The 14,688-nt window shown below is 38.5% G+C and overlaps 1 protein-coding gene across 1 annotated transcript in view; it reads right to left on the bottom strand.

Moving 5' to 3' along the window:
• Nucleotides 1–2,204: 2,204 nt before the first annotated feature.
• YPEL5 (yippee like 5) overlaps nt 2,205–14,688 on the bottom strand; it is a 14,081-nt gene continuing 1,597 nt past the window's right edge. The window contains exons 2-3 of the mRNA XM_007470877.1: nt 3,871–4,035; nt 2,205–2,429 (exon numbers count right to left, since the gene is read on the bottom strand). Of these exons, the coding sequence (XP_007470939.1) occupies nt 2,205–2,429; nt 3,871–4,011 (366 nt within the window). The 5' untranslated portion in view covers nt 4,012–4,035. The remainder of the gene's footprint in view (nt 2,430–3,870; nt 4,036–14,688) is intronic.

Below are 14,688 nucleotides of genomic sequence, written 5' to 3'. Positions count from 1 at the left end.
TGTATTTGGTTAACTTTTCCTTCCCACAGCAAAATCATTCCCACTAGTGGTTCCCCATCTCAAGTGCACAGTGTGTTTGCTTTTCTGTAAACAATCCAATCTGACTGGATCCTCCATATTGCTATTTGTTTTTGTTTTTTTGCAAATGGAAGTTTTTAAAAGGAAGGGTGTAGAGGAACTTGCTGCTATGGTACCTGGTGCAGCCACCTAAAAGTTAACCTAGTGCTATGACATTTTATTTGTTCATATATACTGAATTATAGGTGTCAGTGTCTGAGGCAAAAGTCATCTCAGAGGAGTTAATATTTGTAAATTCAGTATCTCCATGTGGAAATTAGGTAGTTACCTAAACCAGAATGTCACTTTATCACTGCCAACTGAAAAAGCTATAGCTACTCAAAGGTAAGATATATGTGTTCATAGATAAAAACTAAGATGATTACTAGACAAGGATCAGTGGAAAATAAGTAGCAGTTTTGCACCAATGCAAGACAAAATATACTTTATTGTGACAGCAAATGCACATAGTGCTATAGGTAAGGCATGCTACTAGGAATCTGCATATAATCAAAGGCTGGTATGGAAATGAATGGGAATCAGTGTTGTGTCTTAATGCATGAAGACTTAGTCCATGGTGAAGGAAAGAGAAGAATTTGTGTCCACATATCTCAAATGCAATATTATACACCTACCAAATCAGAGGCCTATGCCTCTAACCAAGAGCCCAAAGGCAAATAAGAGAAACTTAATCCTAACTGTACTCAGATATCACATCTAGTATCAATAACAGAAAGATTTTGCTAATTAATTTGAGGCAAATTTCATCTCTAGACAAAGACCTAGAAATTGAGCAAACATCCATTCATTCATTTAAGTATTTAGCCAATTTTAACGCCATTTATTCCACCAGAAATACTAGAATATCTAGAAATAGTTTGGATAGAGAAACATTTACATTTTAATACTTCATAATGTTGTAAATTTTGGGCTAAAATAACCCCCTGAGTCAAATTTGATCCCTTTCTATTTGAAGGGGCCAAGTAGAATTTCAATTTCAACAGCTAAACTGCTGAGGGAAGATCTGAGAAAATAATTCTAGAAGATCTAGTCCTTTGATGTAACTATCAGGCTCCACAGACTTGTCAAAATCAATACAAAACTGAGGAGGATAGGCTGAAACACTTTGCAAAGCAGTAGTTTTAGATAGGCTGCTTCACTTCCCTCCTTTTAAAACAGATGCAGATGAAATGCTTTCTGCATAAATGCACACTGACATTCTGTTAAACTGTTTTCTAAATGCAATACTGTGGATTTAAACAGTATGCTTTAATTTAAACAAAGTAGAATCTTATACACAATTTAGCTTAAGAGATGAAAAGAAACACTACTATGAAAATTACTTATCAAATACTCTGCTCTTTTAAAAGGTGATTTTAAAAGCAACACAGGACCAAAAACATCCAACTATTACTTTATTTATATTACTATGCTTAAGTTACATGGAAAAGACAACCAAGCAGTTCTGCCCCATATCAGGAAAAGTTTCCAATCAACACCAATTATGTGGTGACAAGTAACTAGGAATGGTGACATCTTTGGGTCAAGACTGACAAGGGCTTGACAAGGGCTGACAAGACTGACAAGAATGGGCTCTGATGCTACGGTTCATCTCCAACAAGAATATGGCACAATGGCCAGCACAAGCCATACTAACACTGAACCTTTAGCGCTGGTCACAAATTCGGATCTCTTCTCTGAAGCTAGCAAATCAAGTGAAATAACTGGGTTTAAAAAAAAGTTTTAAAATGAAGCCCAAATAAATTTAAGAACCATGCTCTTGACACATTTTCCTTTCAAAATTTACATAAAACACTTTTTCACTCTAATGGCCCATACATTTTTCCTCACATAGCCCACCATGTAGCTGCAGATAGACTATTCTGCCTCAAGATGTAAACATAGGGGGAAAAAAATTAACGGTATCCGCATAATATTCTCTCTACACACTGCTGTTGGATGGAAAATAGAAAATTTAAAAAAAAAAAAAAAGAAAGAAGGAAAGAAAGGTTCCATCATAGATTCTCACAACCTCTTGTTCCACAGTTCATGAATCCGACTCTGATGCTAAGGTGACAGTGTATGTAAGTAGATTTTTGTTTTCAGTGAAGAAGACCTGGGAAAAAGATGGATTTATCTCTTTTTCTTCAAGAGTTATCAGATGGTACATGCTCCTCAAAGCCCTCACTTTCTCGAACTAGCGCACGTTCTAGGATCACACGGCCTTCCTTATAACGCTGGCTGTCTTCAGTGGCAAACTCATAGATCCATCCCAGTTTGCTATTGCAGTTTTTGCAGCTCACATCTCGAACCATGTGGCGGCCAGTGAGCATGACCCGGTCTTGAACTTCACTGTACTGCAGGTTAACTACCTAAGAAACATGTGAAAACAAAATTGCAAAGCCATGTAAGTTATCTGCCAAAAATGGTACACAATATTTTTGTTGGTGCAAGAACAGCAACTTCAGAAAAACGAATAGCAGTTGTTACTTTAGTCAAACCTGCAATACACTTCCCAAGAGCTATTTTTACAAACCGCTGGGACAGGTAAGCATCTGTACTCAACTGGACATCTAATGTAATCATGCATTATTGTATTAGTCTAAGTCACACTATTATACACGTTAGTTACACTTCTGTGTTATAGTGAAAAGTCCTTAACTTGGAGTCATAAAACGTAGGTCTGGGTCCAACTGTTATAATTCACCACTCAATGATGAGTACAACTATGGCTACCAATGCAAAAGAACCTAGTACGCAACAGGTACCCCATAAAAAGAAATTTGGCAAATTTGTTTCTGAAATTACATTTCATCTATAAAGAGACTGGGGTAGATTGCAATACACAGTTTTCAAGTGGGTTCAGAGAATCTGTGAAGAATTTTCAATGATTCTTAACACCCAATAATCTTCTACACTTTACTTTTCTGTAAAGAGCCAGATAGTAAATATTTTTGGCTTTGAGGGCTATATGGTCTTTGTTATAGCTATTTAGCTCTGCTGTTGTAGCACAAAAGCAACCATAGATAATACATAGAAGAATAAATATGGTTGTGCTTCATTAAACTTTACTTACAAAAACAGGCAGCTGGCCGGCCATGGTGTGCCAACCCCTGCTCTAAACCGAAATAAAGAGCAAGGGGTATATACGCTATCAATTCTTTGAGAGAAAAAACTTGTTTCTAAGTGGAACAGAGGAGTGTCCACTGGAGAGGTTTAAGTTGAACTTCTAAGAACAGGACCTTGGACTAGTTCTGTTCCTTAATGTAAAGTATTTGGAAATTCAAGTTTGCTGGTACACATTAGATTCCAGGAGGCAGAATCACATCAACCAGTTTCAAAGCCAGCCAGAAATTAGAGAGGAGGCAGACTATACACTAATGTGTAAGTCAGGAAGCACTCTTCCTGTTAGCAAACCTCTTAGCCAAATCATAATCAGAAGGATGACTGGTAGGCATAAATTAAAGCAAGGGAAGTTGGTTAGATGATCCTTATTCACTTGCACTGTCAAACTATGACAGCTTAATGCAGCTACCTGCCTATAAGGATAAATCCGTGATATGGGGGTGTCTTGGCCCCTTCAATAGTCTGTAAAGTAACTACCAAATTCTTACACTGAATGTCTTCTGAAGCAACGGAGACCACCCTTCTTATTATAATACAATCTTTAAACTCTCAACAATCAGTTCTATAGAGCACAGCTCTCATTCTGACTCTTCCTGGCATCTCCATGCTCTGAGGGGTATTCTGGTACTGCTATCAAATATATCCACTGAACCCACTTAGGAAATGAAACTGGTTTTCCCCACCAACCTTGTTAAAAAGAAATGCTCTGCCAGTGGCGCCTGTGAATCGAGTGGAGATGAGTTCTGAGCGGTTGGTCAGGATCGTATCGCAGTTTGCACAGGAAAACAGACGGGTACCACCAATATGATCAAGGAAAATCCTGCCCATTTTTATAGCTGAAGTTCTAAAAACCTAGGAGCAAATAGAAAAGGACAAGAAACACATTATGATTTTTTGAAAAAATTTGTTAGTACCTACTTGGTGGTGTCACAGAGAACCATTTATATACACATATGTGATCTCTTTATAGTACTTAATACGTGAAATAGCTGACTCTGAACAAAAGGATCAAAAGTTCACACACTGAGGAAACAAATAGGCATACCCAAACTAAGAACATTTTAGAAGCAGCAAGTCAAGGAATCAAACACGCTTAGGAAGGCCAAAGAATGGTATCACTTCTCTTTTGATCGGTATGAAAAAAACAGGAAGACAGTGGAATATCAAACTGAATGATGAGAAGCACAAGCAGAGAGGTGAGAAAAGAGGTTTAGCACAGGGTGAAGTATACATTCTGAGTATGTGTAATTTGAGAAAAGACTTGTGGGACAAGAGTGGGATGATCAGGTAAGAGTAGAAAAAGGGGCGATCAGAAAACAAGAAGAGGGTAGTCTGGTTCGAGAGCATGGGGGGCCTGGCTCTCTGGTCATCAGGTGCGTCAACAACCACGAAGGGGTGATGGCACTAACAGTAGTTAAGTTTGAGTCTGTGGAGCACTGTACTAGGATGCTTTACTTATTTCAAAATCATCACGACAACTCTGTGAAGTTATCGCCCCCATTTCAAAGATTACCCAAGGTTACTAACTGGTCAAAGGTTACACAGCTTTCAAGTCCAGAAAATCGTGACCGGAATACGGCTCACCCAAGTCAAAGCCAAAATTTTTCCATTACTCTAACACAAGAAGAGAACACACAAGATGGTCTAGGCTGGCATAAGGCTAGGAAAACAAAAACAGAGAAGGGAAAGATGAGCCGTTGTTACATAGCTTACTATTTTTAAGAAATCCTTCCAATTCAACAAATCACAAAAGTTCTGAAACACTGCAAAAAATCTCTGAATCCAACTTTTGAAACAAGGATAATCACACTCCAATATTTTAAAACTTAGGAGAGTTAATATATGCAACTCCTTAAATTCACTGCAATTAATCCCCTAAAACAGTATTTTTGAGATCTAGACATAGTCAAGAATACACTACAGCTTTTCATTTTAAAAAGCATTTATTCCTGCGTGTAGTGATCAGCTCCTATGTTTTAAATATTTAACATTGTATGTCTTTAAAATGGCATACAGAGCTAACACAGCTACCACTATGGAAAAGAAAAATCTAGAAGCCATGTGTAATCCACTGTCATCTTAAACTTGAGGAAATTCCATCACAAATTAAAAATTCCATTCCTTCTAACATCTGTCAACTTCCTCAGCCATTAGGCAGTTCTAATGTCATCAGAAATGTCATTATCACAAAGATAATTATGACTTCCATTACACATTATGATATGGAAGTTTAATAAAGAATGAAAAACAAATAGTGACTATAATTACAACTTATAGCTTGTAAAAGGAAAGCCAGTGCACTAACAAAAGTGTCAATGAGTAAACCCTGTGTAAAAACACAAGACTTATGAAATGACATTTAGCTTTCTGATTATATTTCTGCAAAACGACAACAGAAAGTAAGACTTGCTGCCTATTGTTTCAGTCTCTAGGAGAGCATTACTTTTCCCAGATGACTAAGAACACATTATTTGTTATGCAAAGGTCAAAGGTTGCAAATCTGAGGCCTGCTGGCTGAATTCATTTGGTGGCAGAGGGATACAGCAGTGAACAAAACATCCCTTCCCTCACAAAACATTAGTGGACATGTTTAATCTGGCCCACAGTTTTTTACTTTTAATAAAAAACCGTTGAGAATCATTTAAAATTTGAGAGATTTCACTAAGAGCCTGTATTGGACCTTTAAAAAAAACAAAAAACAATGGGGAGAGCTGGCAACACAGGGCATATATTCTCATAGGGCAACAACTGGCTAGAGCTGAGTGGTGGCTGCGACTCCCCCAGCTAGGCCATTTCATTTGCTTTGTGTCCATTCTGTGCCACAAAACTACTTCACCTGTTAAGACAGTTGAGTTTATGACTCTTGATATAAATTAAGCATTCAATGACCCTGTGAGTAGTTGATTTGGGTCATCTTTCTTAATACCGGTCATTTAGAGAAAGGAATCAACAGCAGGGTTTTATAGTCTCACCTCTGAAGACACAGTCCTCAGAATCTATATTTCTCTGAAAACTAGTATTTATGCATTAATTTAGCCTCCAGCTTGGGCTTCTGGGAACTGTTACTTTCAAGCCAATTTTCCTTCAAACTTTTAAATACAATATTTATCTTGTAAGTTACTTCAACCATAATGCAAGAATAACTAGATATTTTTGAATTGACTGTGACAGATACAATACTATTGAGGAAAATGTTCAGAACTTCAAAATGAACTCTCCCGATACCTTCTACCTACAACTCGATCTTTGGTTCAGTATTACAACATAGCTGTGGCCATCTGCTTGCTACTGGATACAGGCAAACTATTTCTAAATGGGGTAAATAGATTTAACATGCCTTCTCTTCCCTGCTTCAAATTCAGACTATTTTTAACTTTTACCCAGCTATTTTTTACTGGATTCAGTTACATGATTCATTACCAAGACTAAAAATATCTGTACAGAATCACTATTCCCAGTTGCAGTTGCCATTTGGAGAGTTCTATATATGTATATAAAACTGTAAAATGTAGTTCTAATTTGCCAAAAGAGAGAAGCCTGAATGCCATGGAATCCAGCAGAAGCAAGCAAAACACCACTTGCTGTTGAAGGTCTCTGGGACATAGAAAAACCTCCGCAGGCCATTGGGTCCCAGGTGTTAGGCTTTAGCTTCGCTGGGCTAGGAGTGCAACCTAGTGCTCACTTCCCCTGTGCACACTCAGGAGGACTGACGTCAAGCAGACTGCCACTTCATTACAGAAGGGGGAAGGTCATTAAAAAGCTAAAACATAACACCTGAATCAGGTTTCTCTGGACCTGGACAATATATTGAACTCTGCCTTAGACTTAATAATATGGGACACTGCATTTGGTACGTTACATATCACATTTAATCTTGACAATTTCTAAAGTAGATATTATCCTAATTTTGTAGAGGAAGAAATAAAGACTGTGACTTTATGAAACCACCCAAACTGGGATGTGAACTAAATTCTGCTCCAGTTCTTTTCACCCCACTTACTTTCTAGTGACCAGAAGAGACAGCCAGATTCAGCCCTCCCTCAGATTTATCATGCACCCCTCCTGTCTCCATGCTGAACCTGCTATATTCCTTAACTTTGTTGATGGCAACTCCAATCACTCTCCTAAACTAGAAACCCTGGCAACTTCTTTAAGAAACTGCAAAATTGACAATACCTCCGCAATCACTTTTCGAGGTCTTTCCTCCCCCTCCCTCATCAATGTCTTAGTTCAAATTCTCATCACTTCTAGATAAACCTCTCGTGGTCAGGGAGTGTGCATTAGTAAATGCAACATACATTCACAGGTGCCACTACATTTATGCTAAATTAGATAGTGCTACAAAAGGTACTTCAGCCTTACTTACGAAAGACATGGACTTCAGCCACCCCTTTCTAAGAGCTTATACAGACCACTCCTCTACAAACTTTGAAACTTTTTATCTGACAGGATAGAATACAGCTGATTCTTTAAAAACAATTTTCTTAAAGGAATAATTTACATAACATAAAATTTGGCCATTGTAAGTGTACAAATGAATGACTTTTAGTAAATTTACAAAGTTGTGCTACCATCACCACAAACCCTTCAGCTTTAGAATATTTCCATCACCTCCCCCAAATCCCCACAAACCCTTCTTCAGTCAATCTCCAGCCACAGGCAACCAATGATCTACCTTCTGTTTTTACATCTAAATTATTTCCCACATATGCTAGTCACCTTGCTTGGATTTAGAAGAGTACCAAATATCTTCAGTCACATATCTCTAAAATATCTTAAGAATGAATTGCTTTCACAGATGACTAATGTTCTCTGTATTGATTCTGGGGGCACTTACTGTGTCCCTAAGTAATAAAATGTGTGTTATGGTATCAGTGTTGAAGTTCAAGTTTATAACCAAAATTAGCACCAAACTCACCATTAATTAAAGCTTTAAGATGCTCTCTTCCTTTTTAGCATTTCAAGCAAAAAAGAATCTAATAATCTTAATTTTTATAAGTGCCATTCCCCAAATAATTTAATAAATAAGGTCTCTTGGGGACTAGATTTTCTTTGCTCTAGGTTATTAAAACCCTTAAAAGGTGGAAGAAAATTATCAAATTTGAGTGTTTAACTGGAAGCCTAACATCAGTTCATTTGAAATTACGGGAAACAGTGAGGTGTCAGGTTGAAAATATAAGTGAAATTCACACATGATATGCTGATATTTTAGTAATTGACTTCAATTTCCTCCCTCTTCAATAAATAGCATTTAGCTACCTAGAAATTTCAATTTCTATTTTAATAGGAGACTCCAGTGAAGCAATACATTAAGACCTTTACCTTTTTACAGTTTTTTTAATTTATAGGATTTATAGAATCTAAGAGAAAAAATGGTTTTTCTCTTTCAGAAATCCATGAAAGACAGTCTCCAGGAATGTATTATTTTAAAAATTAAGACATTATGGACTATATAATTTCCAGGTCAATAAAACAATTTTCTAAAAAAAGATTTTTTTGAGATTTAGTTTTTTAGAGCAGTTTTAGGTCCACAGCAGCAAAATAAGGCAGAGATTTTCCACATGCTCCCTGCCCCAACAAATGCATACCCTCCCTCATTATCAACACCCTTCACCAGAGTGGTACATTTGTGACAACTAATGAACCTATAATGACACATCATAACCACCCAAAGTCCATAGTTTTTTAGGGATCACTCTCAGTGTTGTACATCTTATGGGTTTAAACAAATGTATAATGACATGTATCTGTCATTACGTTATCACTGCTTTAAAATTTCTCTGGGCTCTATTTATCCCTCCCTCTACCACCAACCCCTGATCTTCTTACTCTCTCCATAGTTCTTCCTTTTCCAGAATGTCATACAGTTGGAATCATATAGTATATAGTCTTTTCAGATTGGCTTCTTTTTCTTACTAATATGTATTTAAGGTTCCTCCAAGTCTTTCCATGGCTTGATGGCTCATTTCTTTTCAGTGTTGAATACTATCCAACTGTCTGGATGTACCAGTGTATTTATCCATTCACCTACTGAAGGACACTATGGTTGCTTCAAAGTTTTGACAACTATGACTAAAGCTGCTATATATATCCCCATGCAGGTTTTTGTGTGGACATAAGTTTTCCATTGGGTAAACGCCAAAGAGTGTCACTGCTGGATTATATGGTATGTTTAGTTTTTTAAGAAACCACCACACTGTCTTCCAAAGTGGCTGTACCATTTTGCATTCCCACTAGGAATGAATGAGCTCTACAACCTCACCAGCATTTTGTGGTGTCAGTATTCTGGATTTTGGCCATTCTAATAGGTGTGTAGTGGCATCCCACTGTTTTAACTTACATTTCCCTGATGACATATGATGTGGAACATATTTTCATGTGCTATTTCCCATCTGTGTATGTTCTTTGGTGAAGCATCTGTTAAGGTCCTTGGCCCAGTTTTTTTTTTTGCTGTACGCAGGCCTCTCACTGTTGTGGCCTCTCCCGTTGTGGAGCACAGGCTCCAGACGTGCAGGCTCAGCAGCCATGGCTCATGGGACCAGCCACTCTGCGGCATGTGGGATCTTCCCAGACCGGGGCACAAACCCGTGTCCCCTGCATTGGCAGGCGGACTCTCAACCACTGCACCACCAGGGAAGCCCTTGGCCCAGATTTTAATTGGGTTGTTTTGTTATTGTTGAGTTTTAAGAGTCCTTTGTATATTTTGGGTAACAGTCCTTTATCAGATATGTCTTTTGCAAATATTTCTTTCAGTCTGTGGCTTGTCTTTTCATTCTCTTAACATTGTCTTCCACAGAGCAGACTTTTTCATATTAATGAAGTCCAGCTTACCAATTATCTATTTTCATGGGTCATGCCTTTGGTGTTGTATTTAAAAAGTCATTGCCATTCTCAAGGTCATCTAGGTTTTCTCCTATATTATCTTCTAAGAGTTCTATAGTTTTGCATTTTACATTTAGGTCTGTGATCCACTTTTGAGTTAATTTTTGTGAGTGGGGGTGTAAGGTCTGTGTCTAGATTCATTTTTTTGCATGTGAATGTTCAGTTGTTCCAGCACATTTACGATTATCTTTGCTCCACTGTACTGCCTTTGGTCCTCTGTTAAAGATCAGTTGACCATATTTATGTGGACCTATTTCTGGGCTCTCTATTCTATTCCACTGATCTATTTGTCTGTTCTTTCGCCAATACCATACTGTCTGGATTACTGCAGATATATATTAAGTCTTGAAGTTGGGTAGTGTCAGTCTTCTGACTTTATTCTCCTCCTTCAATACTGTGTTGGCTATTCTGGGTCTTTTGCCTCTTTATAGAAACTTTAGAAAAAATTTGTTAATATTCACAAAGTAACTTGTTCGAATTTTGACTGAGACTGCATTGAATCTACAGAACAAGTTGAGAAGAACTGACATCTTGACAACACTGAGTCTTCCTATCCATGAACAGGGAATCTCTCTCCATTCATTTGGTTCTTGTTGATTTCATTCATCAGAGTTGTATTTTTCCTCATATAGATCCTATACACATTGTTAGATTTGTACCTTAGTATTTCTTTGTGGGGGGCAGGCGTGCTAATGTAAATGGTACTGTGTTAATTTCAAATTCCACTTGTTCACCACTGGTACTGATTTATACACACCACACACACATACACACTAACAAATATCCTGTTCATTAGTCTGGTTCATTGCTGAATATATTCTTTAAAAGCAGGGGTCAGCAAACGAAGACCTACGGACAAAATTCAGCTCACCACCTATTTTCGTATGACCCAAAAGCTAAGAATGCTTTTTACACTTTAAAATGGTTGGGAAAAAAACACTGAAAGAATATTTTGTGACATGAAAATTACATGAAATTCAAATCTCAGTGACCATAAAGTTTTATTGGGACAGAGCCATACCCATTTGTTTATACTTAGCTGCTCTCTCACTACAATGGCAGAATTTGAGTATTTGCTACTTAAACCTTATGGGCTGCAAAGTTCACAATATTCACTATCTGGCCCTTGACAGAAAGTGTGCTGACCCTTGCTGAAAAAATTGTTTGGAGAGCAGAAGAGCTTTTCATTTAAAAAGCAGACAGTCTTTCTCAGAAAAAAACGAAACTTGATTGGCATTCAGGTTTAAGGATCAACAGGAGTATCCAACAAAATCAATTTCATCTCACTCCCCTTTTCTTCATGGATTTTCTAACTAAAGTCCTTAACTTTCTGTAGTAAATTCAGCATGTTGAAGATCAACAATACAAAGATTATAAATAGGGCTTCCCTGGTGGCGCAGCGGTTGAGAGTCCGCCTGCCGATGCAGGGGACACAGGTTCGTGCCCCTGTCAGGGAAGATCCCACATGCCGCGGAGCGGCTGGGCCCGTGAACCATGGCCGCTGAGCCTGCGTGTCTGGAGCCTGTGCTCCGCAGGGGGAGAGGCCACAACAGTGAGAGGCCCGCGTACCGCAAAAAGAAAAAAAAAAAAAAAAGATTATAAAAATAGATAGTATACCCAGCTGCTGCCTCCTTCTCTCTCCACCCCTAGGATTTAAACAATGTAGCCCAAATACTTGAACTCGGGGTTCAAATCTCAGCTCTGCTGCTTAAAAGCTACATAAACTTTGGGTAAGGTATCCTCACCTCAGTTTCTTCATCTATAAAACGGTGACAGCAGTACCCATCTCTGAGTTGTGAAAATTAAATGGCGATATTACATTTTGAGAACAGTGCCTGGCACACAATAAATGCTAAATAAAGATAAACCTAGTAAAGTTAGATTATCTTCTTCAACATTCTCCACCTGAACTTCCCCCTCCAATTGCAGATGAAGAAAGCAAGGCTCAGAAAGGATATGAAACAAACAATAATAATTAACTGGCTTCATTTCCTGTTAATCACTGCAAAGCTAAGTGACCAGGTAACAGAAATTACATGCAGGAGGAAAGTTAGAAACATTTTGAAGCATCTCAAATTCTCAGTATCATAATTCTAGGTCTTAAAATAGGCACTTGCCCTCCCTGTAACTAATAATCCAGTTTGGACTCAACCCTGGCAAGTAGAATTCACAGGAGGAAGAATCACACTTCCCAGCCCTAAAAATACCAGGGAGGCATCTCTAAGAACCCTCTGGTGGGAAAACACCCAATCCACAGATAGACTTTTCCTTTGTAAAAGAATTATTTCCTCAGGGCATTTCCACAGACCACAACACACTCCACCCAACTCTATCTATCATTGGACAGGTAAGAGGGGTTTTCCCACTGCACTAGGAGGTGATGGGCAAATGCAAGACACAAAAACTCTCTCCTGCAGGGAACTGAGTGTGCAGGAGCCTAGTGCAGAAAGGGTTAAAGGAATCTGCCCTTCCAGGAAAGGCTGTGTTTTGCAATGGTTTGGCTAAAATGGAAACATGCGGGAGCAAGCTTGTATATCTGGTTTTCAGTCTCTTCCCTCTCCAAAAAGGGAAGGAACAAAACTCAAAGGACTTTTAACAGTGCTGGGCTGATTACTATAATTAACATCTAACTCTACTGTTATCTCATCAACTATTTCATACCAATTTGTGATGAAGTTCTATTGAAAACCTACAAGAGAAAATAATAAATTGAGTTTGATCCACAAAACCAATTTTCCAATTTTTTTTACAAAATGTTCACCAAGCCAAGGTTTCGGTGACACAAGAAAGCTATGCTTTCCTCTTGTTCTCTTGCAATACCTGACCAGTTTACTTTGCTGTTTCAAATGATGTTCTGGTTGTGGAATCAGGTCTTCATTTTTTTTTTTTTTTTTTTTGGCAGTAAGCACTGTTGCAGCCTCTCCCGTTGCGGAGCACAGGCTCTGGACGTGCAGGCTCAGTGGCCATGGCTCACGGGCCCAGCTGCTCCGCAGCATGGGGGATCTTCCCGGACCGGGTCACGAACCTGTGTCCTCTGCATCAGCAGGTGGACTCTCAACCACTGCGTGCCACCAGGGAAGTCCTCAGAGCTTCATTTGACAGTAACTTTTATATTTTTGTTCTTGCCTGCAAATAATGCCTTTGTTGTTCTTAAACGTTTTCCAAGTTCACTATGTTTCTATAATTCTTATTGTTCAGTCATCTCTAGAAAATAAGACTAGTCATGTAACTCAGTGAGTCAGCTGAACAATCTGAGTTGGTAATCTCCCCAAAACAGCTTTTGGCAAGACAAATTCAAGATCTCTCATTTGCTGTGATGCAATACCATGAGTCAAAAAAGCCTCTAATTAGATGGACTGGAGTACAATTTAACTCTCTGGTTTCCTGATTCAGGTGTCAAGTAGCAAGTTTCATGTCACAGCTAAGGTTCAGTTCCTACACCACTAAGACACTACTACACAGGATTATCAGAGAAACTGATATTGGTTTATATAGCCATTTAGGCACTATGAAACCTAAAGTGATAATATGGGCAGGATTATACTTAGTAGGACTATCTTCACATCTCGATATTTAGGATTAGCTTCATGTCTCATGGACTTTTTTTGGAGAGTAGTAGCTAATTTAATCTTGTTTTTAGACTTAATTTTGGCCTTATTTCCCTTCCTTTTTTTTTTTTTTTTTTTTTTTTGCTGTACACAGGCCTCTCATTGTTGTGGCCTCTCCCGTTGCGGAGCACAGGCTCCGGACACGCAGGCTCAGCGGCCATCGCTCACGGGCCCAGCCGCTCCACAGCATGTGGGATCCTCCCGGACCGGGGCACGAACCCGCGCCCCCTGCATCAGCAGGCGGACTCTCAACCAGTGCGCCACCAGGGAAGCCCATTCCCTTCCTTTTTAATTTTCTAAACCTTTTTTTCTTTCCTACCACTTAAATAGAGCAAAAGAAAAGGTAACTAAGTCTAGGGAAAGGTCCTCAATGATCCAGCCAGATTATTTTAGAAGCAGCAACATGTATTTTACATGTTAAAATCCAATTTAGTGTCCCTGTATAGAGTTAAATAACTTACTTAAGCACATTTCATCAACACCCTCTCCTATAGATAAGATGGCTGCCAGAAATAAACTTAAAAAAGAAAAAAAAAAGCCAAACAGTAAGCCTGTGTTGGGCACTGAGCTGGGCGAGAATGTGATAAAGGCAGACATTGGTTCTTTCCAAGGAGCATGACATTTTACCTGGTATTCCAGTACAAAGCCAGAAAGATAATGGCATATGTGGAAAATACTTTGTGTGCCAAATTCCACAAGCTCTACCTTCTCACTATCTATAAAGGCTCTGGGCCTCTATTTTTCCTCCTAGGCCTGTTTGCCCAATAGCATCCCAAAGCCTCTTCATTTTCTAGGTCTAATATCAATCCACTCTAGGATGCTTCACTCTTCTCACTGCCCCATTTTTGAACTCCTACAACGTCATTTCATAACTTACTAATATTTAACTGCGTACTGTTACCCAATTTCATTTGCCTATGCCTTTTTACTAAAAACTGTGTTTCTAGAGAAAAGATCGTAAATTCTTTGCAATTTCCTTCTTACCTAACATAGTGCGAGTATGCAATAAACTTTT

Source organism: Lipotes vexillifer, unplaced genomic scaffold (genome assembly GCF_000442215.2).
Source record: "Lipotes vexillifer unplaced genomic scaffold, Lipotes_vexillifer_v1.1 scaffold717, whole genome shotgun sequence".
NCBI lineage: Eukaryota > Metazoa > Chordata > Mammalia > Artiodactyla > Lipotidae > Lipotes > Lipotes vexillifer.
The sequence above is the reverse complement of the archived record's forward strand: the minus strand, read 5'-3'. Positions and strand labels throughout refer to the sequence as shown.